Source organism: Dendropsophus ebraccatus, chromosome 6, assembly GCF_027789765.1.
Source record: "Dendropsophus ebraccatus isolate aDenEbr1 chromosome 6, aDenEbr1.pat, whole genome shotgun sequence".
NCBI lineage: Eukaryota > Metazoa > Chordata > Amphibia > Anura > Hylidae > Dendropsophus > Dendropsophus ebraccatus.
The window spans coordinates 81,229,304-81,255,996 of NC_091459.1; the positions used below are offsets into that span (position 1 = coordinate 81,229,304).

At 41.1% G+C, this 26,693-nt stretch overlaps 1 protein-coding gene across 1 annotated transcript in view; it reads left to right on the forward strand.

Annotated features, from left to right (window-relative positions):
* SI (sucrase-isomaltase) overlaps positions 1-26,693 on the forward strand; it is a 150,212-nt gene that overhangs the window by 84,872 nt on the left and 38,647 nt on the right. Inside the window, exons 37-49 of the mRNA XM_069975257.1 lie at positions 4,609-4,747; positions 5,454-5,587; positions 6,889-6,923; positions 8,646-8,762; positions 11,374-11,522; positions 12,295-12,379; positions 14,034-14,090; positions 14,494-14,618; positions 16,430-16,518; positions 17,408-17,457; positions 20,338-20,508; positions 20,700-20,840; positions 25,541-25,741. Coding sequence (XP_069831358.1) covers positions 4,609-4,747; positions 5,454-5,587; positions 6,889-6,923; positions 8,646-8,762; positions 11,374-11,522; positions 12,295-12,379; positions 14,034-14,090; positions 14,494-14,618; positions 16,430-16,518; positions 17,408-17,457; positions 20,338-20,508; positions 20,700-20,840; positions 25,541-25,741 — 1,493 coding nt within the window. The remainder of the gene's footprint in view (positions 1-4,608; positions 4,748-5,453; positions 5,588-6,888; positions 6,924-8,645; positions 8,763-11,373; positions 11,523-12,294; positions 12,380-14,033; positions 14,091-14,493; positions 14,619-16,429; positions 16,519-17,407; positions 17,458-20,337; positions 20,509-20,699; positions 20,841-25,540; positions 25,742-26,693) is intronic.

Consider the following 26,693-nt stretch of genomic DNA (forward strand, 5'->3'; position numbering starts at 1 on the left):
ACCTAAACGAACATTGCTAATAGTGATGAGCGAATAGTAAAATATTCGAATATTCAATATTCGTATGCATATCTCCTGATATTCGAATGTTCGATCGAATATTCAATCCCATTAAAGTCTATGAGAACAAGTATTCGACATCTATTCGACCACTTGGAGGTCACCAAGTCCACAATGACACCACAGGAAATAATGTCAACACCACTGGAATGCAACTGGGACAGCAGGGGAAGCATCTGACACCCCAAAATCAATAGTAATAAAGTCACAAGTCGATGTTATACAGGTGAATTACCTGGTTATTAGAGATGAGTGAATAGTGAAATATTCGATTAAATTGGATATTCGATATTTGACTGTTCGAACGAATATCGAATCCCATTATAGTCTATGGGACCTGGAAATCAATATTCAACGAATTGGAGGTCACCAAGTGCACAATGAAACCTCAGGAAATGATGCCAACACCTCTGGTTGCATATGGGACAGGAGGGGAAGCATGCATGGATGCCTCTGAGGCTGTCTAATTGCACCATTACGTCAAATTCTGGGCAACAGCATGGCAGAGGTAGCATATAAACCATCCCAAAATTGGGGACAGCAAGCAAGGTTACTCCAGTTTCCTTTCAGAGACAGCAAACAAGGCTACTGGGTGTTTCCATTCATTGACAGCAAACAAGAGTACTGGGTGTTTCCATTCATCGACAGCAAACAAGGTTACTGGGTGTTTCCATTCAATGACAGCAAACAAGGTCGCTGGGTGTTTCCACTCAGTGAAAGCAAACAATGTTACTGGGTGTTGGCATTCAGTGACAGCAAACAAGGCTACTGGGTGTTTCCATTCATTGACAGAAAACAAAAGTACTGGGTGTTTCCATTCATTGACAGCAAACAAGGTTACTGGGTGTTTCCATTCAGTGACAGCAAACAAGGCTACTGGGTGTTTTCAATCAGTGACAGCAAACAAGGTCACTGGGTGTTTCCACTCAGTGACAGCAAACACGGTCGCTGGGTGTTTCCATTCATTGACAGCAAACAAGAGTTCTGGCTGTTTCCATTCATTGACAGCAAACAAGGTTACTGGGTGTTTCCATTCAGTGACAGCAAACAAGAGTATTGGGTGTTTCCATTCATTGACAGCAAACAAGGCTACTGGGTGTTTCTATTCATTGACAGCAAACAAGGTTACTGGGTGTTTCTATTTAAGGCTATGTTTACACAACGTAAAACTACGGCCGTAGTTCTCGCCGCAGAACTACGGCCGTAGTTTTGCGGGGTGGAAACATAGCCTATCTTCAATGGGATCCCGGCCAGACCGTACACACATCGTATACGCTCTGGCTGGGATCTGTGCGGCACTGGAAAAAACTAACAGGTCAGTTTTCTGCGGCCGAAATTCAGTGAATTCCGGCCGCAGAAGGACCTGTCAGTTCACACAGTGAAGCGAGCGGCTCCGGCCGCTTGCTTCACTCTGTGCTATGGGAAGCTCTGATGCGGGCGCACGCTGATGCGCCCGCATTAGAGCTCCGCGGACGGAAAGATCACCCGGCCTGTACTTAAGTACCGGCCATTATGATCCGGGCTAAGACCGGCCGTTCCGTGCTTTGTGCTGCTGATACGTGCTAGACTGCTCGATCTAAAAAAAAGAGTAGTACGTGTGTTCATCTAGTGCTACGTGCTGCTACATCATACATAAATACACAGGGTGGTATAAGCAGGCTGCTGTGCTACTATAAGGCACTCTGTTTACCAAGAGCTACGTGCTATTTAATACAGCCGCCCAGCTGTACCTATAAAATATTCATACACCCTTTAATAACCAGGTAATTCACCTGTATAACATCGACTTGTGACTTTATTACCGGCGATTTTGGGGTGTCAGATGCTTCCCCTGCTGTCCCAGTTGCATTCCAGTGGTGTTGGCATCATTTCCTGGGGTGTCATTGTGGACTTATTGAACCTCCAAGTGGTCAAATAGATGTTTTTCAATAAACGAATACTTGTTCCCATAGACTTTAATGGGATTGAATATTCAATCAAATATTCGAATATCAGGAGATATGCCTACGAATATAAAATATTCCAGATTTGTTACGAACTTTTTGCGAAGTTTGTAACAAATCTGGCTCATTATGGTTCGGTTCGCTCATCCATAGTCTTGAGGACAAGTTGAGAAACACTGCTTTAAAGGGTTATCCACCTAAGAGCTAAGAAATGAAATGCTAGCTTCTCTTACTCACCAAGTCCCCCAGAGTATTTTGAGCTGTCTCTTGTCTTTTTTAGCTGCGGCCATTCCTGAGTTACAAGTTTTTCTAAAAGCTGATCTATATCTCTATCTATATCTATAGGCTCAGGGACACATGGAAGTCTATGGAAGCAGTACTTTCACTGGCAGTGAAAAGGTGCACATGATGTCTGCTGAAGGCTGGGTTACCAAGTCAATAGACAGCTAACCTGGCCTCCAGAGAGAAGGTCACATGTCCTGTGTCTGCAAAGGGAGGGGAAAGAGGAAGCAGTGTGTTTTCAGAGCTGACATAAAGAACATAAAGACATAGGGTGGTATTGGGAAGGGGGATTATTTGGAATGTTGTTTTTGTTATCCGGATAACTCCTTTAACCCTTAGAGGACCGGGCCACTTTAAATTTTTCTGTTTTCGTTTTCTCCCCCCTTGTGCTTAAAAGGCCATAGCAGTTGCATTTTTTCACCTAGAAACCCACATGAGCCCTTATTTTTTGTGCCACTATTTTAATTTGCAATGACATGCTGTATTTTTTTACTAAGTACACTGAGAAACCAGAAAAAAAATTAATGTGGGGTGAAATTGAAAAAAAAAAACAAAAAAAAACACATTTCTTTTATTTTGAGGGTATTTGCTTTTACTCTGTTTGCCCTGGCGTAAAACTGACTTGTTATATATGTTCCTCAAGTGGTTACGATTACAACGATATGTAACATTAATAACTTTTATTTTACTTGAGGGCTTGTAAAAAAATTCAAACCATTGTTAACAAATATATGTTCCTTAAAATAGCTCTATTCCTAAGCTTATAGCGCTTTTATCCTTTGGTCTATGGGGCTGTGTGAGGTGTAATTTTTTTGCCATGATGTGTTATTTCTATCGGTACCTTGATTGCGCATATGCGGCTTTTTGATCGCTTTTTATTCCAATTTTTCTGGATTTGATGCGACCAATAATGCAAAATTTAGCACTTTTAAGATTTTTTTTGCATGCTGTTTACCATGCAAGATCAGGAATGAAATAAATTAATAGTTCGGGCGATTACGCATGCGGCGATACCAAACATGTTTGTTTAGTTATTTATTTTTATTTATAACATGGTAAAAGGTGGGTGATTCAAACTTTTATCAGGGGAGGGGGCTTTTTATTAATAAAAATACTTTTTTTTTTTACACTAATACTAGAAGTTCCCCTGGGGGACTTCTAGTATAAGTACACTGATCTCTCATTGAGATCTATGCTGTATAGTTATACAGCATAGATCAATGAGATAGGCACTGGATTGCTTTCGGCTGCTGCAGCCAAAAGCAATCGAGTGCCGAGCCGGGATCAGCGCCATTACACCGCAGACCCAGGCCAGTGCCGGACGTGTGGATCGCTCCTTGTCCCGGGGGGGGGGGCGATCCACCCCACTAGATACCAGGGATGGCTGACAGCAAGCAATCAGATGCAGCTGTCAACTTTGACAGCTGCATCTGATTACTTGATTAGCGAGCATGGCGATCGGACCATGCCCGCTAATAGCAGTGGTCCCGGCTTACATGCGGCACCCGGGACCCGGCGGTTCAGAGCGGGGCCGTGCAGCTCTGAACACCCGTAGACGATCCTGGACGTACCTGTACGCCCAGGGTCATCTAGGGGTTAAGGAATCTCCTATCTGTCAGATCAGGACCCCCACAAGGTGACTGCGGGGGACCCGATCATTTTCCCTTACTGTCAGAGGAGTTACACTAACATCTGTGCAGTCAGGTCTGTGATCTTCTAATAGAGTAGATAACACTGATCAGTGCTATACAATGTTGCATTTAATGTTTGCATTGAATAGTCATAGTTTATATTTGTATAGTTTTTAAAAATATGAAATAGCCCCTCCCTCAAAAAAGTTAAAATCACCCCTTTCCTATTTTATATATAAAAAAAACACAAAAATAAAAAAAAATATATACATATTATATAAATAAGTGTATTTGGTCAATCTAATTAAATATAACAAAAATGTTCCCATACAGTGAACAACACAAGCGGAAAAAAGCTGAAAAGTGCCAGGATTGCTGATCTTCTTTACATTATATATCAGAAATACAATAATAAAGAGCAATCAAAACACCCCATCAATACAAATAAAAATCAGAAATTGTGATGCAAGACATTAGACACCAGATAGCCCTGTAGGTTGAAAAATAAAAGTGCTATGTTTCCTAGAAGATAGGGAGGAAAAATTAAAATACAAAAATTAAAATGAGCATGGTCCTTAAGGCCAAAATTCATTGTGTTTTTAAGGAGTTAAGAGGAGGTGGGATGGAGAAACAATTGGTAAATTGATTCTTGACAACACTTTAACATATTTTATACTTCATTTTTCTTACAGCATTGAGTTACCGTGAGGAAGGATTAATACATAAGACCTTATGTATGGATAGTCAACAACAATTACCTGATGGAACTCTTGTGAATCACTATGATGTCCACAATTTATATGGATGGTCACACTCAAAACCAACATTTGAGTAAGGCTGTATTGCAATGTCTACACTTACATTTGAAAGTGTAATCCAGATAAAAACGTTGGATAGGTGGATAGGTGACAATTGTGGGATTAGTGGGGGGTTCACAATTAATATTAAAACAAGCAACCTTATTTATTGTGTTTCCATCTACACAATCGTGGCAAGGTGGAGTTTTTTTTTAATCATATTTTAGAACACAGATTTATTTATTTTTTTTTTCATGGCAACCAATTTACAATAATTAATTCTTCTTAAAACCAACATAGCTAAAAAATAAAAACATATCTCTTTACACTAGCATCACAGCTTCTGTTTACAATGGAGCCATGACAACTATAAATTATACAGGGACGTTTTTGTCTTTTTACTCTACATAGAATAGTATAGGAAAAAGTGCATGCTGAAGAACACAGCATGCACCAAACATTGTAAGAGAAGAGTCTTTTATTTTATTGTGGGGCCGCTGACCCCACCCACCCACCCACTGGTGATTGGAAAGTTTCTTTCTATTACTGTGAATAGGGAGGGACAAACCAAGCATCAGGTAGGAAGGCCAGATGCCCCACATGTATATCAAATCCTGCATATACTGTGTACTTCAGCATGAAAGTCCTCTTATAGTACTCTACATATTGGAATAAGGCCATTGGAAGGAACATATCACTCACTACATTATGCTGATATATATATTTTTTTGCTTTCTTAGTGCTCTTCGTAGCATCACAGGAGAACGTGGAATAGTCATCTCTCGTTCCACATATCCATCATCTGGAAAGTGGGTCGGCCATTGGCTTGGTGATAACACCGCTGCTTGGAATCAAATCGACAAATCTGTTATTGGTAAGTTTAAATGGTAACAGTTCTTTTAGACATCTTCTATCTATTATATAGCCTATGGGCATAAAATATATTATTACAAGTTGTGGGCACTAGATTTCATGTAATAGGATGTTGATTCAGGGATTTATTCTGATTGCCATTAAAAGTCAGGAAATATTTTTTCTCCCTGTGATGGGTCAATTGGCATGTGCCTCATGAGGGTTTTTGCCTTCCTCTGGATCAACATGGTAGGGGTTTTGGTTGAACTTTCATGTTTATTAACTATGTAGCTATCTGTAATACAATATTTGTGGGTATGTCTAGTGATTCTGCTGTAGTGTTTTTGTGAGATACATTTGGAATACTGTGCCTGGTTCCCCCACAAAAAAAAATAATTGTAAAATAGAACTAGTCCAAAGATGGGCTACAAAAATGGTGGAATGGTCTGAAGAATAAAACAGGTTATACCTGATAAGTTGCTGTAGGGCATTAAGAATATTGTAAGTTTACAGGTGCGTAACTAGAAATGACTGGGCCCTTTAGCAAACATTTAATTGCCCCCTCTCCCCTCGATTGACCACTAAGCCATCAAGTGTAGTTATTGCCATGTTCAAACTGCATTTACCAGTGTCCGTTGCATAGCTAAACCGCTGGTCACAGGGTTGCATTCAGCACATTCCTGCAGCCAATACAGAGGTATCAGCTTCAAAAACATTTTTTTTTACAAATGATTTGTGGGCACCATCAGCTGTGCCTGCAAATTAATTAGACATTCACTTCAATGTAATGTGCAGCCGCACGTTACATTGCGTGGACAGCTATTTTTTCAGGATGCTGTTCACTGAACAATAATAGGCAGGTACATTATTTTAACGCCCGTTCTAAAGAACGGGAGATAACATAACTCTGTGTGTAAACAGCGGGCGCAATTGCATTGACTTTAATATTTAATTTTGTGAAAATAGCCTATAATGGCAAGCGCTCATCAGGAGGGCTTGCAATTAAAGGGACATTTGCAGAACCCAGGAGGCCCACTCAGCCACTGGGTGCTGGAAATGATGACAGTTTAGGGGGTCCAGTGCACTGCAGGAGCAGGTCACTGGGCCCCCTGATGTGGCGGACGTTAAAGCAGCTGCTATGGCTGCTATAGTGGTAGTTACGCTCTTGTAAAGGTATAATATTTTATACATGTAAATAATTTCTAAAAGCATGAAAAATTGCAAAACAAGTAATTTTTTTTTCCAATAATCTTTGAAGCGTTCCTTTCAAAATAGTGTAGAATAGTTATTCAATTACTTCTCTGTTTTTTTTTTTTTTTAAAGGCATGCTGGACTTCAGCCTCTTCGGTATTTCATATGTAAGTAAATTATAAAGGTGTTAATAAGGCTATATTCTCACACTGTCTTTTTGCCCTTTGACACCAAATTACGGCCATCACTATACAAATAACAGTTGTTATTTGGCATCCCCGTTAACTGAAAAAATGCATTTAATTCTAAGATACAGATAACAGGAGGGGGGAAGTAGGAAGAGGAAGAGTTCTCCATTTTCTTCTATAGCTTTGTAATGCTCAATATCTTTGTGCTGTTTTTACTAATAGGCAAACAAGTCTGACCATTTTTACATAGGTCTAACCTACATTACATAGGATAGCATATTCAGGAGACAGATCCACTTGAAGGTCTCTTTATGGACTTTGTTCTGATTTTAAAAGTTTGTACATAGCATTTAGCATTTCAAAACAAGCACACTCTATCTTTAGGGTAGCTTCACACGTACCCGATCTGCAGCGGATTTCACGCTGGGAGTTTGCAGCGAAAATCCGCTGCAGATCTTGTGTGAATCCGCTGCCTGTATAAGAACCGGCCCCTTTAAACCCCCCCCCCTGCCCCCGGACGCCCTCAGCCCCGCCCCCTAGCATACATTACTTGCTCGGCGCCATGGCCGTGGCGCCGAGCAGGTAATGTATGCTAGAGGCCGGGTATGCGGGTGGCCAGTGGCGGGGGGGTTAAGGGGCCAGGTCCCATACAGGTAGCGGATCTGCTGCGTGTATGGTATCCATTCAGCTCCACACTACAGGATTCGCAGGGGATTTTGCTGCAAACTCGCAGCGTGAAATCCGCTGCAGTTCCCATACGTGTAAAGCTACCCTTAAGCATGGAGTGATGGTAGAATTAATTTTGGCTACTATCCAAAAGTGCAGTACAGCCAGGCAGGAGAAAACAGAGCAGGTTTCATTCAGTTTATAATAGGATTTACAGCATTCAGCAGCAGCAAGCATTTGTTAAAAAACAAAAAAACTAAAATAAACGGATCAATACAGATCTGTTTTTTTAACGGAGACAAAAATTAGGTTGACTATGTTTTTGTGTACAAAAAAAAAAAATGACCTGTTTTGATCCCTTTCTTTATAACGGAAGTTAATAGAAAAACGCATCAAAATGAATGCACACAATGGGACCCTTTTTTTTTTTCATCCATTAAAAAAAAGCATGGGGAAAAAAAAAAAAAAAAAAAACGGATTGCAAAAACACAGTGTGAACCCAGCCTTAGACTATGAACACAATAAGAGAATTCTTTTGAATATGTTTTGGAGTGGGGAAGGTATCCCACACAAACATAGGGGGAAAATATAAACTTGCAGATGTCCTTGGTGGAAATGGAAACCAAGACCCGACGACTGCAAGGCAACAGGGCACACCACTGAGCCACCATCCTGCCAAACATAGGACATGACTTGCCAATCAAACCAGGCCAGGAGGGGAAAACAGCAGTGGGCTGCCTCTAAAACTCCTTTGCATTGTCTTAGCTGTATCTATATTTATCCATCAGAGTTTGTAGCCATAGAAATATAACACTTTATAAGCAATAAATTGAGAATAGTAAACTGATATAGTACCTCTACTTGAACTATAAACTGGCACTGATCCATCAGAGGCTGCTACACAGGATTGCCATTATGCACAATACAATACAAACAGTATTTTTTTTGTCTTTAAGATAAGTAAAAAAAAATACATCCAACACTAAACATTGGAATATTTTTTTTCTTTATCTTTGTGTTACTGTGTTTATTTAGACTGGTGCAGACATCTGTGGATTTTTTGAAGATACCACTTACGAATTATGTGCTCGGTGGATGGAAGTTGGAGCATTTTACCCATTCTCAAGAAATCATAATGGGATTGGATGGAGGGTATAGTCTTTTTTATGTTTTTTTCATACAAGCTTTCAATGCAAGTGATGCTATTGGTGTGTGTATATATATATATATATATATATATATATATATATATATATATACACACACACACACACACACACACCAAGACAGATATTACCAATAACACCAGCATATAGGAAGAGAAAAAATTATCACCATACATATTACCGCCATACTGTAACTGACCAAATCCTGTACACTGAGACCAATATTACCAGTATATAGGAAGGAGATATTACCGCCACACCACAACCACTACCATCACCACCATATTGTTACTGACCAAATCCTGTATACTAAGACCAATAAAAACACAGTAGTAGATAACAAGTAACAAATAATGCCAACACATACTGGCTAACACCACTGCTGCTACTGACTAACACTACCACATACTGAATAACACCACCACATACTGACTAACACCACCACATACTGACTAACACCGCCACATACTAACACCACCGCTGCTACTGACTAACACCACCACATACTGACTAACACTACCACATACTGACTAATACCACCACATACTAACACCACCTCTGCTACTAATACCACCACATACTGACTAACACCACCGCTGCTACTGAATAACATCCATTGTACACAGATCACAATCACCTCATCCAGTCATATAGAGGCTGACCTATCCCTACACAGGCTCGGTACACCATATACATTACAGTGCAGGGGATGTATTCTCTGATCGGAGTTCTTCCCTTTTCATCTTCTTCTCCATCTGCCCTGGGCCATTAGAACTTCTCCGAGCCACGAATCCGCAGAATCTGCCAGAGAAACATATTAGGCTCCTCACCTCTCTACAAACTGCACATCTGTATTGGCCCTTTTGTGCCCTCACTTGGGTAGGCTGACAGTATATGACCCCCCCTTATTATAGACCCGCCACTGTGTAGCCTCCTTATAGATGCCCCCTCTGTGTATCCCCTCTTATAGATGCCCCCCATGTTTCCCCCCTTATAGGTGGACCCCTCTCCCACTATGTTGCCCCCCCTTATAGATGGCCCCCTTTTAGATAGCCCCCTCTCCCCCTCCTATAGATGGCTCCCTCTCCCCCCTTATAGATGCCCCCCATATAGATGGCCCCCTCTCCCCCCTATAGATGGCCCCCTCTTCTCCCCCCCTTATAGACGGCCCCCTCTCCCACCCCCTATAGACGGCCCTCTCTCCCACCCCCTATAGATGGCCCTCTCTCCCCCTCCCTATAAATGGCACCCTTTCTTCCGCCCTATATATATGGCCCCCTCTCTTCCTCCCCTTTATAGATGGCCCCCTCTCCCCCCCCCCTTTATAGATGGCCCCCTCTCTTCCCCCCTTATAGATGGCCCCCTTTTTCTCCTATAGATGGCTCCCTCTCCCCCTCCGCCTATAGATGGCCCTCTCTCCCCCTCCCTCCTATAGATGGCCCCCTCTCTCCCTCTTCCCCTCCTTCTATAGATGGCCCCCCTCTCCCTCTCACCCTCCTCCAATAGATGGCCCCCTCTCTCCCCACCTCCTCCTATAGATGGCCCTGTGCAAGCAAATAAAAAAAAAACACACAACTCACCTAACGCGCTCCCCCGTCGATCCTCTATCCTTCTTCAGCCTCCGTCTGCCCCCGGCTGATGCGCGGCTGCCAGGGGTGTCGCGTCCTATCCCTGGCAGCACGCGCATCATAGAGATCCCTGTGGCTGGGACTTCCTGCACAGGGAGTGTCTCTAACCTGAGCTCCCTGTGTAGCAAGTCACAGCCACAGGGATCTCTTTAATGCGTGCGCTGCCGGGATAGGACGCGACGCGTTCGCTGCGACCCTGGTAGTTAAGCCACTGGCTGAGGTTCTCCACCTTCCCCACGGAAGGGGAAGGCAGCGGGAGTCAAATGCTGATGGTTCGGGTTTGTACGAACCTGAACCTTGGCCCTGTTCGATCATCTCTATTCTCTGCCAGTTCCAATACTAAGTTTGGCTACAAACTACTGACCAAAATGCAAACTGTGGCTATGTTCACATATAGTATTTGTGTCAACTTATTTTTATATGAGCCGCTCCTTAGAGTATTGATTACTTGCAAGTAGTGATGAACTAAAATCCCGATGTTAGGTTTGTATCCCGAACACAAACATGAAAAAAAAAAAAAATCACGAAAAAATTATCACAATGTTTGTCGAGCAGTCATGAACAAATAACGAACATACAGTAGAAGCGTATGTTTTGGTCTACACACATGCGTACAAAGCGTAAATTAAGCAGTGGTGTACATTCGCAAGTTTGAATATATTTCGAAATTGATCGTTATAACCATTCCAATCAATCAAGAAATTGTTTGTGATCGGCGAACACGAACAATTAATGTCATGTTCGTAAGAACATACGAACATTTACAAAAATGAATAGTATGCTCAAATGTGTACGCTCTCTAGAACTCTTCTCAAGGGAAGTTTTAGTAGATGACCTGAATAATTTCCGGCTAATAATATGTTGTCCCTATTTGTTACTATTCTGCAATAAACCACTGATATTAACAGTAGCATTATAAATAACTCAAAAGCAGGAATTGCATTATTAAAAATATACTTTTTTTTTCAGAGACAAGATCCAGTAAGCTTTGATGCAGCCTTTGAAGCACTATCAAGGAATGTTCTGAATATCAGATACACACTTCTGCCATACTTATACACCTTGCTATTTGATGCTCATACAACAGGTTCCACTGTGGTGAGACCACTACTGCATGAGTGAGTAAATTAATTTGATGGCATTTATAGACCTTCTTAAACCTTATATTTTATGCATTTCAATAGTGATATTAAAGTACTATTAGGTAAAGCATGTTTGTTCATGTTTATACTCTTGTTTAACGTTTGAAATAAGGGGTAACATATTGTGGCTGTCTTAGGGTTCATTTACGCAGAAAGATTATTTGCCAAAGATTTGAAGCCAAAGCCAGGAATGGATTTGAAAAGAGGAAAAATCTCAGGCTTTCCTTTATGACCTGATCTCTGTTTATAGTACATTCCTGGCTTTGGCTTCAAATATTTGGTAGATAATCTGTCATATAATCTTTCTGTGTAAATTGACCCTTACGGCCATAGTGTGCCTGGAAATCAATGGTTAATTGATTTCCAGGCACACCCATACAGTGGACTGATTGTAAGGATTTTAAAATGTGCATTTCGCTGATACTGCAGTAACGGCTGGATGAACATGTAAAACATTGGTCGTTTGAAACTGACAACAATGGCCATGTCAAACAACGGCTGTGTTTTACCATGTGTCAACATAGCTTAAATGTGGATACCTAGGGATTGTTATGTACAGTAAGTGAAGTCTTTTGAATGCTCTAATAGCATTTTGTGATATTTTGCTGAATGGATTTCATGAGAAGTTGGAAGGAAAATCAGAGAAAAAGGAAAGTTAAAATAGACACATCTGCGGAAGGAGGCATCTCTGCCTACTTGGACTGTCTATCTATAATGTACTATAATCATATGTTTGTGAATTTTCAAGATTCATTCAAGATAGGACAACTTGGGATATTTATGAACAATTCCTCTGGGGAGCAGCCTTCATGATCAGTCCTGTTCTAAAGGATGTAAGTAAACTTCTTTACAATGAAGAATCATAGTTCCACAATTTTACCTTCCAACCTTTCAATATCTATACTTTAGATTGACATCTCATGGCAGCTTTAGATTATTAGCATAAAAAATTCTCCCTGTGTGTGGAGGATTATCCCTGTAGAGTGTAAGATCTTGGTGTGAACAGCAGCCAGAGACAGTAACACAAAGTTATAGTCCAAGTACAGGCTTAGACCATGTTCCCTCAATGTCTTTTCTTGACCATTACAGTCCAAATAACAGCCGTTTTCATAATATATGTACAATAATGACTGTTATTATAAAATAACGGCTGGACCTAAATGGCCAAAATGGTGGATTCTTTCCCTCTGTTGCATGATGTATCAATATCAAAGGCCTTCCATCTCTGTGCGGGTCATAAACTACTGTTTGTGCAAGTAACTAATAGTTGCACGGAACACATAAACCCCAGCCAAGTCTTTTACCTTGGTCAGGTATACAGCTCTCTTTGAAGCCAGTAGCCTTACAACATCCTCAGCTACTTTTGACTGTTTCCCCACAATGTATTTATTCTTTTTCAGTTCTGCCACACATTTGATGGCAAACTGAAAAGTGTTGATGATAGAAAGTACAATTGGTTGAGCAAAAAGCAATCCCTTACATGGCTCTGCAGATGGAAAACTAAGAGTTAAGGCTTTTAGAAAGCAGTGAGGCAAAAAAAAAAAAAAAAAAAAGCGTAAACGATTGTAAACCTGATCCTGAAAGGATTAATTTATTGATGGCAAGGAGAACTCTTGAAAAATGAGTTAAACGGCCATGAGAGGTCAGGGAGTTAAGATCATAATACAGATGCTAAAATGTGTGCACATTGCAAACATAGGAGGTCATCCACTTTGCATAAGTGCTGACAGGTTTCTCACTGTTGTGCTGATCATAAGGAGCACAGATGGTGATGGTCAGTACTCTTAAGAGAAATAATTAATTACACAGTGTGTACTAAACCTGATGGTAACCTGTGTAAGGCTATGTTCATACTGCCGGCTGCCGGGTTGCAGGGGGCGGGGGTGTTATTTTTTTATTATAATAGACTTGCGGGCACTGTTGGGTGTGCCGCAAAACAATTAACCATTCACTACAATGTAAAGTGCGGCCATCGGATAACTTTACATTGTGTAAATGTCTATAATTTCCGGACGCTGTTAGGTGGAAAGGGCGTTAAAGGAACAATGTGTGCATACAGACGACAGCATTGCATTGACTTCAGTGCAATCCCGCCCCTGCAAGAATGGACGCTAATACAATTGCAATCAGATTCCGTTCTTCAGTCAAAAATAACGTTGTGTGAACATAGCCTAGAGCAGGAATGTGATGGGTCCTCCAGAATGACAACTCCTCATTGCAAAAGTTTCTACTCTAGAGGGTGTTCCAAGAGGGCATTATCCTCCATTGCTTTTGAGGAGTAATTTAGTAAGGGCTTTCCAAAGAGGCTAACTTTTAATATAGCTCTATGTATTTACATCTAGCTCTGTTTAGTACGATATCTGTATATCTAATAAAAAATGTTGCCATTTATTTTAACCATGAATGATTAAATTATAACACCTTAGCAAAGTTTAATACAAACTCTATACTCCCTAATGTTTATAACGCATTTTCGTTTGATTGTAGACTGCAAGAACTGTGGATGTCTATTTCCCGGACACGGTTTGGTATGATTATCACACAGTAAGTGTTTTTGCATTTACATAGGCATTGATTGCATCAGTTATGGAGTTACATGACCAAAAATCTCACTGATTTGTTTAGAAAATAATGTAGCCTATTCATGTGCTGTATCGGAGGGCAGCTCAGCATCATCATACATCTCATCTTTCCCCAAATAGTTTTACTTAAAAAATATATCAAGTTAACCTACTTACAGCAATATTGAACACATCTATACTGAAAAATCTTCAGTTCTATTACTTCTTTCATTATGAGACTAGGTTCCTACAATGTAAAAATAAGGGCAAATATTATTAATTAGTAATCATTTAGGATCTTGATCATTAATAACGATTTGCCCCCTTTTTTTACATTGTGGTAATATACAAAAACATGAATTTGTTGACAACCGTTTTTCTTCTAGGGTAATAAAGTAGAGAACCCCGGGAGCACACACACTCTTGCAGCACCAATAGATCATATTAACCTTCATGTTAGAGGTGGCTACATTTTACCACAGCAAGCTCCTGCTCTCAATACACATCACAGGTAAAAATGGACATTATATAACTATAAAAAGGTATATTGTAAAACTATATGAGAATTAGGTCTGATGTGTTCAGAGGCATGATGAAGACTTTTCTACATATAATCCCCCCCCCATTTTAAATATACTCCTCTCTTTTCCTCCTCCTTCCTTTACTCTTTATCGCTATCCCCTATGCTTTCTGCATCTACTTTGAATAAGACATGAAAAAGGCTGCTAGCCTTAAATAATATCAATACTGGGATATACTTTTAGGCTACGTTCACACTGCGTATGTTTCCATCCCTAGTGCGAACCGCGAATATACGCACATAGTTTTGAGGTTGATGCGTTCGCTGGGAAGTATACGATATACGCCCGCACAATGCACACTACATATGAGCTTACCGCCGGATCGTGTACGTCGCCGTGAAAAATTAACAAGACCATTGTTTGAGGACGGAAATGTTGAAACTCACGGCCGTGGATTTCAGTGCGGTCCCGTACGAAGTACTTATTTCAGACAAATTGAACTTGATTTTTCGATCAAAAATGTTCTGAGAGTTTTATTGGGCTGGGTGAAGATTTCCAAGTAAATGACCTGTTTCAGATCGCGTATGTTTGCGGTTCGTACGCATTTGGCCGCATGTCTACTTTTCCCACGCCCGGAGTTTCAGCCGCACATGTACGGCGGTGTACGAACTATGGCCAGACTCATACGCAGTGTGAACGTAGCCTAAAAAAAAAAAAAAATCTTTGTACGTTTTATTTACTATTCATTACCATTACCACTGCTACTATAGGAAAAACTATATTTTTCAATATCTGAGCAACCTAAATACACAAAAAATAGTGGCAAAATGAATTCATATCTGCTCCAATTTTAAATAATTAGAAAGCTTGATATGTAGCATAGACTTTGAAAATGTTTATTATATCACACAAAATACTATTATCGGGCATTGGCTTGACAGTGGTGTTTTGCATGGTTATTTATGGTATATGGCTATGTTCACACAACGTTTTATCAGCTCTGTTTAAAATGATGTCTGTTATTTTGAGTCTTAAATAACGGACGTCATTTGGCTGTCTGGCCTTCCCTTAGTGCAATGACTGGTGTTTGTAAATTATTTTAGTTTGGGGTTACTTATTGCCCTTTGGGTGTGGCTTAATTGAAAAGTCTATTGAATTTAATAGTAATAACGTCTGAAAATATCAAAAGACGTCTGAAAATATTAATCATGTTCATTATTTTGACGTCCACAGTAAAAACGTCCATAATTCGATGCATTGTGTGCATTGGACATCCGTCTTCCCATTGATTTCAATGCATTGCCATTGCAGTCAGTTAAATCGCGGCAAAGAGGTTTTTTTTTTTTTTTATATATATATCAAAATCGCCCACCTTTTCTCTATTTTGATGTTGTGTGAACATAGCCTATGACCAGTTTTGAAGTGACTTTTATATTAATATATATTTCTAACTATCATGCTGATAAGCGTCTGCAAACATGCAATAGGATTTTTCATTGTACACCAGTTTATGGATTCTACAGTTACAATTTTGATGAGGATGAATGTATGACAAATCAATTCTTAAGTTCTAATAATTCTTAAAATAGGTCAACTGTCAATCAGCTGCTTGGGTGTGGGAAGAATCCTATTCTCCTTCATATTAGGAGAACGGCTGAACAGAATGATGCTCCGATCTATTCAGCATTTATATGACTAGTTTATGCTGCCCTCATTTAAGGCAGCATAAACTTAGTGACATTCCCTTTAACTAGAATATGCATTATAAGCACTCTTTTTTTATTTACTTACATGTCTTTAGTCGATTGAATCCAATGAAACTTCTTATTGCTTTGGATGCCCAAGAAAATGCTCATGGACATCTTTTCTGGGATGACGGTAAAAGCATTGGTGAGTAATCACATTTTGGAGTATTATCATTAACATTTTGAAATAATCAATATTATTTACAGAAAATGAGTAGGAACTAAAAGTAGAAAGGAAAGTATAGACATGTACAGACTGTAATGTTAATAGAAAGAATCATTTTGTTTTGTTCCACTGTCTCCACTGAGAGCTACTCCCTCCCACTCCCTCACTTCCCAGAATAACATCTTTGCATTCTTCCATATAAAATCAAAATAATATACAGGTACTGTACAGAGCTGTACTCAATGAAAAACTGTGTCACACCTTAAATTTTTAAAGGGTGCCTATCAATAGCTTTTTAAAACTGAAGCTACTGGCGGTGTGATGTAGGTCATTTAATATACATTGTATACATGTGTGTTTTTATGTCTAATATGTTTTAAACTTAGCTGTCTATGCTTCATGTAGATGGAATGCATGGAGTCATTGGGGCAAAACATAGCAGCAGGGAATCAAGGAGTATTTCTTCATCTGCAAGCATACCTCCTGCCTAATGATTGGCATCTGATGCCAATCATCAATCAAGAGGCATGCTTGCAGCAAAAGGAGAGAGAAATGCGGAGAAACATCTGCCGGTGTGAGGCCACAGTGACTTAAGGTACTTCATTTACATGAAGCCCAGGCAGCAAAGTTTAATATCTAAAATCATACAATTTAGACATACATAGAACGTGCTTGTATAGAATGGGTAAAGAATAACTACATCACACTGCCAGCAGATTCACTTTGAATAAGGCATCCTTTAAACTATTCATACCTCTTTAAAAAGTAGCCGTACAATATATGATCACATCCTATATCATTAACATTTCTTGTAATTCTTTACCCCTGCGTTAAATAAGGGATTGACTGTACTGTGTTTTCATTTTAGACTCAATTGAACATGGAGTTTATACTATGTATGAATTCAATGCTACCTTTGTAAGTATAGTTTTCTAAAAACATTTGAATAATAACTTATCTGCCAACAGCATGAGGCTATGTTCACACAACGTCAAAAATATTGAAAAGGCGGCAGATTTTAATTTTAAAAAGTCAGTTTTTGCCGCAATTTAATTGACTACAATGGCAATGCATTGAAGTCAATGAGAAGACGGGCATCCAATGCACACAGTGTATTGAATAATGGACGTTTCTGCCATGGGCGACAAAATAATGAACATGATCATTATTTTCGGAAGTCTTTTGCAAACAGTGGACATTTATTATTAGTAATTCACAAACAGTTTTCCTTTTGTCACCGTTCTTTCTCTGTCTTTACTATTAAATTCAATGGACTTTTCAATTAAGACACACTCAAAGTTCAATTAGTAATACCAAACTAGAATAATGTACCAACAGCCGACATTACACTAATGGAAGGCCAGGCTGCTAAATAACGTCCGTTATTTTAGGCTCAAAATAACGGACGTTATTTTAAACGGAGCTGAAAAACCGTTGTGTGAACATAGCCTTAATATCATAAATTTCCCAAATAAAGTTAATATATGAACCTTTAGGTTTAGTACATGACCCTGTAGCATTAACTGTTTCATTAGTATGAATCAATGATGAACTATAAAATCACTGACAAGTGGATTTGGTTCTGATCTGGAAATGACTTACGTCTAGCTACAGTATCACTACTTATACATTTAGTTAGAATGGTTAGACTTAAGACTTATGTTCAGGGCCGTTTCTAGGTAATTTTGACTACAGGGCGAATCCTGCTAAAAGCGCCCCCCCCCCCCCAAAAAAAAAAAAAAAAAAAAGCCGTTCAGTGACTCACAGGTGACGTCTTCTTTTATCTGAGGCATCACTTTCCCTTTTCCTCTCCATCTGGCCCAGTCCTCTATCATGATTTCTTCCAGGTACAATTCATCTCTTGTGAACCTGCCAGACAAACATCTTAGGTTCCGCACTTTTACAACAACTTCTACTTTTTTGTGTGTCTTGTGCAGTAAAGTCAGTAGCTATGTGAGTTGCACCCTGTATGTAGGATCCCCTGCTGTGCCCCCATATAGTAATAATCCTCCTGTGCTCCCCCCCATAGTAATAATTCTCCCTGTTCACCCCCCATAGTAAAAATCCCCCCATGGATTTTCACATATAGTAATAAACCCACCTGTGCAGTCCCCATAGTAATAAGCCCCCCCTGTGCTCCCCCACCCATAGTAATAAGCCCACCTGTGCTCCCCCACCCATAGTAATAAGCCCCCCTGTGCTCCCCCACCCATAGTAGTAAGCCCCCCTGTGCTCCCCCACCCATAGTAGTAAGCACCCCTGTGATCCCCCACCCATAGTAATAAGCCCCCCTGTGCTCCCCCACCCATAGTAGTAAGCCCCCCTGTGCTCCCCCACCCATAGTAATAAGCCCCCCATGCTTCACTTTCCCTTTTCCTCTCCATCTGGCCCAGTCCTCTATCATGATTTCTTCCAGGTACAATTCATCTCTTGTGAACCTGCCAGACAAACATCTTAGGTTCCGCACTTTTACAACAACTTCTAATTTTTTTGTGTCTTGTGCAGTAAAGTCAGTATCTATGTGAGTTGCCCCCTGTATGTAGGATCACCTGCTGTGCCCCCATATAGTAATAATCCTCCTGTGCTCCCCCCCCCATAGTAATAATTCTCCCTGCTCACCCCCCCATAGTAAAAATCCCCCCATGTATTTTTCACATATAGTAATAAACCCACCTGTGCAGTCCCCATAGTAATAAGCCCCCTGTGCTCCCCCACCCATAGTAATAAGCCCCCTGTGCTCCCCCACCCATAGTAATAAGCCCCCCTGTGCTCCCCCACCCATAGTAATAAGCCCCCCTGTGCTCCCCCATAGTAATAAGCCCCCCTGTGCTCCCCCACCCATGGTAATAAGCCCCCTGTGCTCCCCCACCCATAGTAATAAGCCCCCCTATGCTCCCCCACCCATAGTAATAAGCCCCCCATGCTTTGTCCACACAAAAAAAAACAAACCATTATACTCACCTTGTTACAGCATACAGCAGGTCCCTCTCTCCTCTTCTCCAGCCTGCGAGGAGCAGGCCGCCGTCACCCCCGCACACATCTTCTCTCTTCAGCAGGTGCAGTGATATGACGTCATTGCGCCTGCTCAGGGAGAAGATGTCTGCAGCGGCCTGCAGAGTGCAGAGTGCTCAGCAGGGTCCGGGCGGTCCATGGGGGGGCGGAGCTGCGTTCGGGGGGGGGGGGGGGGCGGAGCTGCGTTCGGGCGAGGGGGGCGGAGCTGCATTCACTCGGGGGGGAGGAGGAGCTGCGTTCGGACGTGGGGGGGAGGAGGAGCTGCGTTCGGACGGGGGGGGAGGAGGAGCTGCGTTCGGACAGGGGGAGGTGGAGGAGGAGCTGCATTCGGGCGAGCGTTCGGGCACCAGTCTTGCCCTGTGATGGGGCACAGAAGCAGGGGGGCACAGAGCCAGGTAATGGGGTGAGCGGGAGGCCGGGCAGCCGGAGGTGCGCGCAGCTCAGTGGAGCCACCAGCGCCCCTTAGCTGTCAGCGCCCCGTGCGGTCGCCCGGCCTGCCCGCCTCTAGAAACGGCCCTGCTTATGTTCAGTTCAGCTAGTAGGTGTATGCCATTGGCCACTTATGTTTGCAACTGTATGTCTGTATTAGCTATTATACTATATAGGCACATTATAGAAATGTATAACTTTCTGGCACATATATTGAACATAATGCATGGTTTGAAGCTGCTTCATGGACGGAGGTCAGCAATCTTGTTTTATGAAGATTTAGAGGTCAGGAATATTTTTTTTTATCTGACATGTTGTTGCTTAAGCATTTATATTTGTCCTTATTTCTCATTTTAGAAATCTATAACTTTGACAGTGACACACAGTAACTTCACAGACACAAATAATCTAATATTTGATGAAATTAAAATTCTTGGACAACAAAATCCCATTTTCAGCCTCAGTGTGTTAAAAGATGGAGTTGCTCAATCGTCTTCCCATAAAATAAGCTATAACTCAAATACTAAGGTAATAATAATCAACACTTAATGCTAATGTAATCTATGGAAATACATTGAATGCATTTCTTCTATAAGCAAGGAGATTTGGTCACTTAAAATGCTGTCCTATAGTCCCTTAACCTAATTTAATTTTCTTCTTAGTTTCTAGAGCTAGCATAATAGAAACAATTCTAAATACTACATATATTCTCTTTACAGGTTGCTCAAATAACTGACCTTAATCTGGTGTTTGGAGAATCATATACCCTTGAAATCAATAATGATTTGTACAGGTTTGATTGTCATCCTGAAGATGGTTTTAGCATAGAAAACTGTGAAAAACGTGGATGCCTTTATGCTGTATGTATTTAGATATACCATTATAACATATATTGGAGAAATTGCATTATTATTATGATTATTATTATTATTGTTGTTGTTGTTGTTGTTGTTGTTGTTGTTGTTATCATATTCAACAATTAACCCTTTGAGGACCAGGCCCAAAATGACCCAGTGGACCGCGCAAATTTTGATCTTAGTGTTTCCGTTTTTTCCCTCCTCCCCTTCTAAGAGCTCCAGCACTTTCAGTTTTTTATCTACAAGGCCATGTAATGGCTTATTTGTTACAGGAATAGTTGTACTTTGTAATGGCGTCTTTCATTTTACCATAACATGTATGATGGAATTCCAAATATATTATTTATGAAGATATATATAGGTGAAATCGCAAAAAAGAATGCAATATGGTAATGTTTGGGGGGTTCCTGTGTCTACGTAATGCACTATATGGTAACAGCGACATGATACAATTATTCTATAGATCAGCCCGAACACAACCATATGCAGGTTACACAGATTCTCTAATGTTATATATTTTTTTTAAATGAAATCCTTTTTTTTGGCAATTAATTATAAATAAAATGGGACTATTGTGACGCTTATAACGGTTTTATTTTTTCACCTACGGGGTTGTATGGGGTGTCATTTTTTTCCGCCATGATCTCTAGTTTTTATTAATACCATATTTGTGAAGATCGGACGTTTTGATCACTTTTTATAAAAAATTTTTTATATATAATGTAACATAAAATCGGTAATCTGCGCACTTTTTTCCCTCTTTTCGTGCACGCCATTTACCGTTCGCAATGACGCTTGTTATATTTTAATAGATTAGAATAGATAGAATAGACAATTACGCACGCTACGGTATATTATATGTTTATTTGTTTATTTTTATATGTTTTATTTATATAATGGGAAAGGGGGGTGATTTCAACTTTTATTGGGGGAGGGGTTTTGGGGTTGTGTGTTAGTGTTTTTAACTTTTTTTTTTTTACACATTTGAAGTCCCTTTGGGGGACTTTTACATCCAGTACTTTGATTTTTACACTGATCATTGCTATGCCATAGGCATAGCATTGATCAGTGTTCTCGGCGATCTGCTCATTGAGCCTGCCTGTGCAGGCTTAGTGTAGCAGATCGCCGATCGGACCGCACGGAGGCAGGTGAGAGACCTCCAGCGGCCCGTTTTACCGATCGGGACCCCCGCAGTCACACTGCGGGGGTCCCGATCGGTAAGTGACAGGGGACTCCCCCTGTCACTTACACTTAAACGCCGCGGTCGCGCCACGATCGCGACGTTTAAGGAGTTAATGACACGCGGCAGCGCGATCGCTGCAGCGTGTCATTACCGGTGAGGTCCCGGCTGCTGATTGCAGCCGGCCCCCACCTGCTATGAAGCACGCTCCGCTCCGGAACACGCTTCATAGCGGGAGAAACACCCAGGGCGTACAGTTACGCCCTAGGTCGTCTGGGGACAGACTTCCATGGCGTAACTATACGCCCTGGGTCGTCTAGGGGTTAAAGTATTACTTTATTAAAGTTCTGAAAGCAAGAAGGGATAAAAGAGTAAAATATAGAAAACAGACAAGTAAACAAACTGGTCATGCTGGTCAAACTGGTCATGCTAATAAATTGCAGTATTGACTATACTTTTGTAGATATATACTGTGGAAGACCTCATTTGAATAACATTAGATATCATCAGGGGCGTAACTAGAAATGACTGAGCCCCATAGCAAACTTTTGATACGCCATCAACACACCCAGCTCTACACAGGCTCTGTACACCATATACATTACAGTGCAGATATATTTAGTGACTTAAAGGGGACATCTTCTCTGATCGGAGTTCTTCCCTTTTACTTTTCTTCTCCATTTGCCCTGAGCCGTCATTAGAACTTCTTCTAGCCACAAATTCACAGAATCTGCCAGACATATTAGGCTCCTCATCTCTCTATAAACTTCACATCTGTATTGGCTCCTTTAAGCCCCCTTTCAGTGGGTAGCCCTGACTCTTTGTTATATATATATATATATATATATATATATATATATATATATATATATATATATATATCCCTTATAGTATATGCCCCCCCTCTGTGTGGACACATTAAAGATGGTCCCTTGTTCAGTCCTTCACATAGATGGCCCCATATGCATCTACTATAGTAGAGAGCCCCTCTCAGGGGTAGGGAACCTTGGCTCTCCAGCTGTTGCAAAACTACAACTCCCATTATGTGAAGACAGTCAAAGCTAAAGCTGTAGTTTTTCAACAACTGGAGAGCCAACATTCCCTGCCCTATAGTATATGGCTCTCTCTGTGTAGTCCCCTTATAGATGACCCTTCTGTGAAGTCCACTGTAGTAGATGCCCCCTCTCTGCGCATGCCCTATTATGTACAGCCCCCAGTGGAGTTCCCCTTATAGATGCCTCCTTTGTGTTGTCCCCCTTATAGATTGTCCCCCTTATAGATGGCCCCCTATGTTGTTCCCCTTACAAATGGCCCCCAGTGTTGTTCCTCCCCCATAGGCAGCCCCCAGTGTTGTCCCTCCCCCTATAGGTAGCCCTCAGTGTTGTGCCTCCCCCATATAGCCCCCAGTGTTGTGCCCCCTATATTTATAATCCACAACGTTGTGCCTCTCCCATATATTTATAGCCCCCAGTGTTGTGCCTCCCCATATATATAGCCCCCAGTGTTGTGTCTTCCCAATATATATAGCCCCCAGTGTTGTCCGTCCTCCATATATATAGCCCCCCAGAGCTGTCCCTCCACCATATATATAGCCCCCAGTGTTGTGCCTCCCCCATATATATATATATAGCCCCCAGCATTGTGCCTCCCCATATATATAGCCCCCAGCATTGTGCCTCCCCCATATATATAGCCCAAAGTGTTGTGCCTTCCCCATATATATAGCCCCCAGTGTTGTGTCTCCCCCAAATAGCCACCAGTGCTGTCCCTCCCCCTTATATATAGCCCCCAGTGCTGTCCCTCCCCATATATATAGCCCCCAGTTTTGTGCCTCCCCCATATATATAGCCTCCAGTGTTGTGTCTTCCCAATATATATATATATATATATATATAGCCCCCAGTGTTGTCCGTCCCCCATATATATAGCCCCCAGAGCTGTCCCTCCACCATATATATAGCCCCCAGTGTTGTGCCTCCCCCATATATATAGCCCCCAGTGTTGTGCCTCCCCATATATATAGCCCCCAGTGTTGTGACTCCCCCATATATATAGCCCCAGTGTTGTGCCTCACCCATATATATAGCCCCCAGTGTTGTTCCCCTCTGATAAAAATACAAAACTCACAACTCACCTAACCACACTGTCCCCCGTCACTCGCAGGTCTCTTCTTCTCTCTTCCTCCGCCACCGACAGATCAGCAGCTTCCTGGCGAAGTCCGGGGCAGCGCCACCACTGAGCTCAGTGTGTGCCACGGTGGCTGGGACTTCTGGTACAGGGAGCGCGTCACTTCCTGTATCGGAAGTCCCAGCCGCCGCGACTAACACTAACCTCAGTGGTGGCGCTGCCCAGGACTTTGCCAGGGAGCTGCTGATCTGTCTTTGGGCAATACTATTGTGATCGCAAGCAAAATGCTGCTTGTGGTCACAAGAATGATTGACAGGGCGGGAAGCATATGGCTTTGCGCTCTGTTAATCAGAACACTGAACACCCAGAAGGCCCACTCGGTCACCGGGTGTTGTAGGCAGTAAGCTCCAGGGGCCCAGGCCATGGGCCCCTTGATGCTACGGCGGTAGTTCTGCCCCTGGATATCATACATGGATCTCCATATTATAAACATCAAAACAGTGAAAGGCTATGCTCACACAACATTTTTCACGAAACAAGTGAAAAAGACCCATAAAAGAGCCATTAAATCACAGGGATATGCAAAAGAAGAGCCCGTGTAGCCTCATTTAAGAGTCTCGAAACACAGGACTAGCCAGTTATCCCTCCAGGAAGGACCCAGCCATGGGGTGGCTCCTGTAGGAAAACAACCAAAACCACCATATTAAGTGGCCCTATGAGTAAGTGTAATGACAAGGGAAAAACCAAGGCCAGGCATCCATCCACAAAGTAGATGTGTGTGCATTGAACGGCCGTCATCCCATTGACTTCAGTGCGCCTTTTCTCTTCTTTTGATGTTGTGTTAACATAGGCTATGTTCACACAATGTCCAAAAAAGGAAAAAGACGTCCGTTATTGCATAATTTTAAATGATTTGAATAAAATGAATTGAAGTCTATGGAATAACGGACGTCTTTTTCACACAGAGTATTAAATAACGGACGTCTTTTTAAGGCGGACGCATTCAATACAATGTGTGAAAAAGATGTCCATTATTCCATAGACTTCAATGTATTTAAAATGATGCAATAACGGACGTCTTTTTAAACACAAAAAGTGGACATTTTTTTTTCCTTTTTGGGACGTTGTGTAAACATAGCCATAAAGTGAAAAATTTATATTAAACTTTTATAGGCCTTCCGTAGATACTGATTAGAAATAAGCAAATCTCGAGCACGCTTGGGTGCGTCTAAACTCGAACGATCAGCATTTGATAAGCATGCGCAGAATTATTCATTTCTAATACTGATAGAGAACCCTAAGCCAAGTATTTAAAAAAAAAAAAGAATTGCCAGAATAACCCTTCAAATCTAAATGTCCGTGATTATACTTGTTTTATTTTTGCTGTGATTTTTAGGAACCTAAGACTGTAAATCATCCATCCTGTGTCTTCCCAAGTACTTTTGGTTATAACGTTAACAACATTCAAACCACTGCAACAGGCATAACAGCAGATCTACAGGTTGCACAATCATTTTTACGTTATGACGTCTCTCCTCCAATAAATAATCTTGCATTAGCTGTTACATTTCATGAAAATGAAATGGTTCAATTTAAGGTAAGATTTCTATTGTATACAGTAAAAAACAAAACGTAAGTCATGCAAGTAGAGTATGTATCAAAATAAGTGATAAAAAACAGACGTGTTATTTTGTTACAGGCTACAGCTCATTATTAAAATTAATGCAGGAACAATTTTTATAGTAGCAAGTCAGGGTTCGTCTTCTAAACTAGTTAAGGAGTGCATCTTCTGTCTATGAAGTTATCTAGTGCATTAGTGTCTTAGCTTAGGGAATAGGCATAAGGAAGTGTGTATGCTTTATTAAATGTTATCAAAAGGGAATCAATCATCCCATCATACTTTGAAGGTTTTATATATACTGTCAGGTATTGAGGACGTCAGAACATGTCATCAGTGGGGACCTGTGAGGTGTGACCTACATTGATATTACAATGAAAGTGCCATTGTGTTACTCAAGGATCTTTGGACAGTGGGTTGTCCCCTTTTGCTTTACCTTCCCCTTTTGCTTTACCTTACCTTCCATGAAGTCTAATGAGATCTTGAGGGACTATACACATTAGTTTTCACTGTTTTCACTGGTTAATTGGTTATCACCTGTCAGTCAATCATTTTACAATTTTAAATGTGGTTTAAGATACAGCGCTAGCATTTTGGCGAATGGTAGCTCGCTGCTAAAAGATGCTGTATGGAGGCTGTCCCTGTATTTATCCAAATATTTTATGGTTTCAAAACAAACAATATGCATGCATCTAGCGCCACTACCCTAACTCTGATATTTGTTACAATACTTAGATGAAATGGCACTTACTTACTCCAGTTGTATGTAAATATACGATACGCCGTTCCGTGTAGATACTAATGGCAGGTCTTACGATGTGTAGATATTTCTCCTTTCCGTGTAGATGATAGTGGCAGATCTTGCAGTATGTAGACCCAACAAATTGATCTGTAGGTTGTACGCCGAGCGCACTCTCTCTGCAAGACCTGC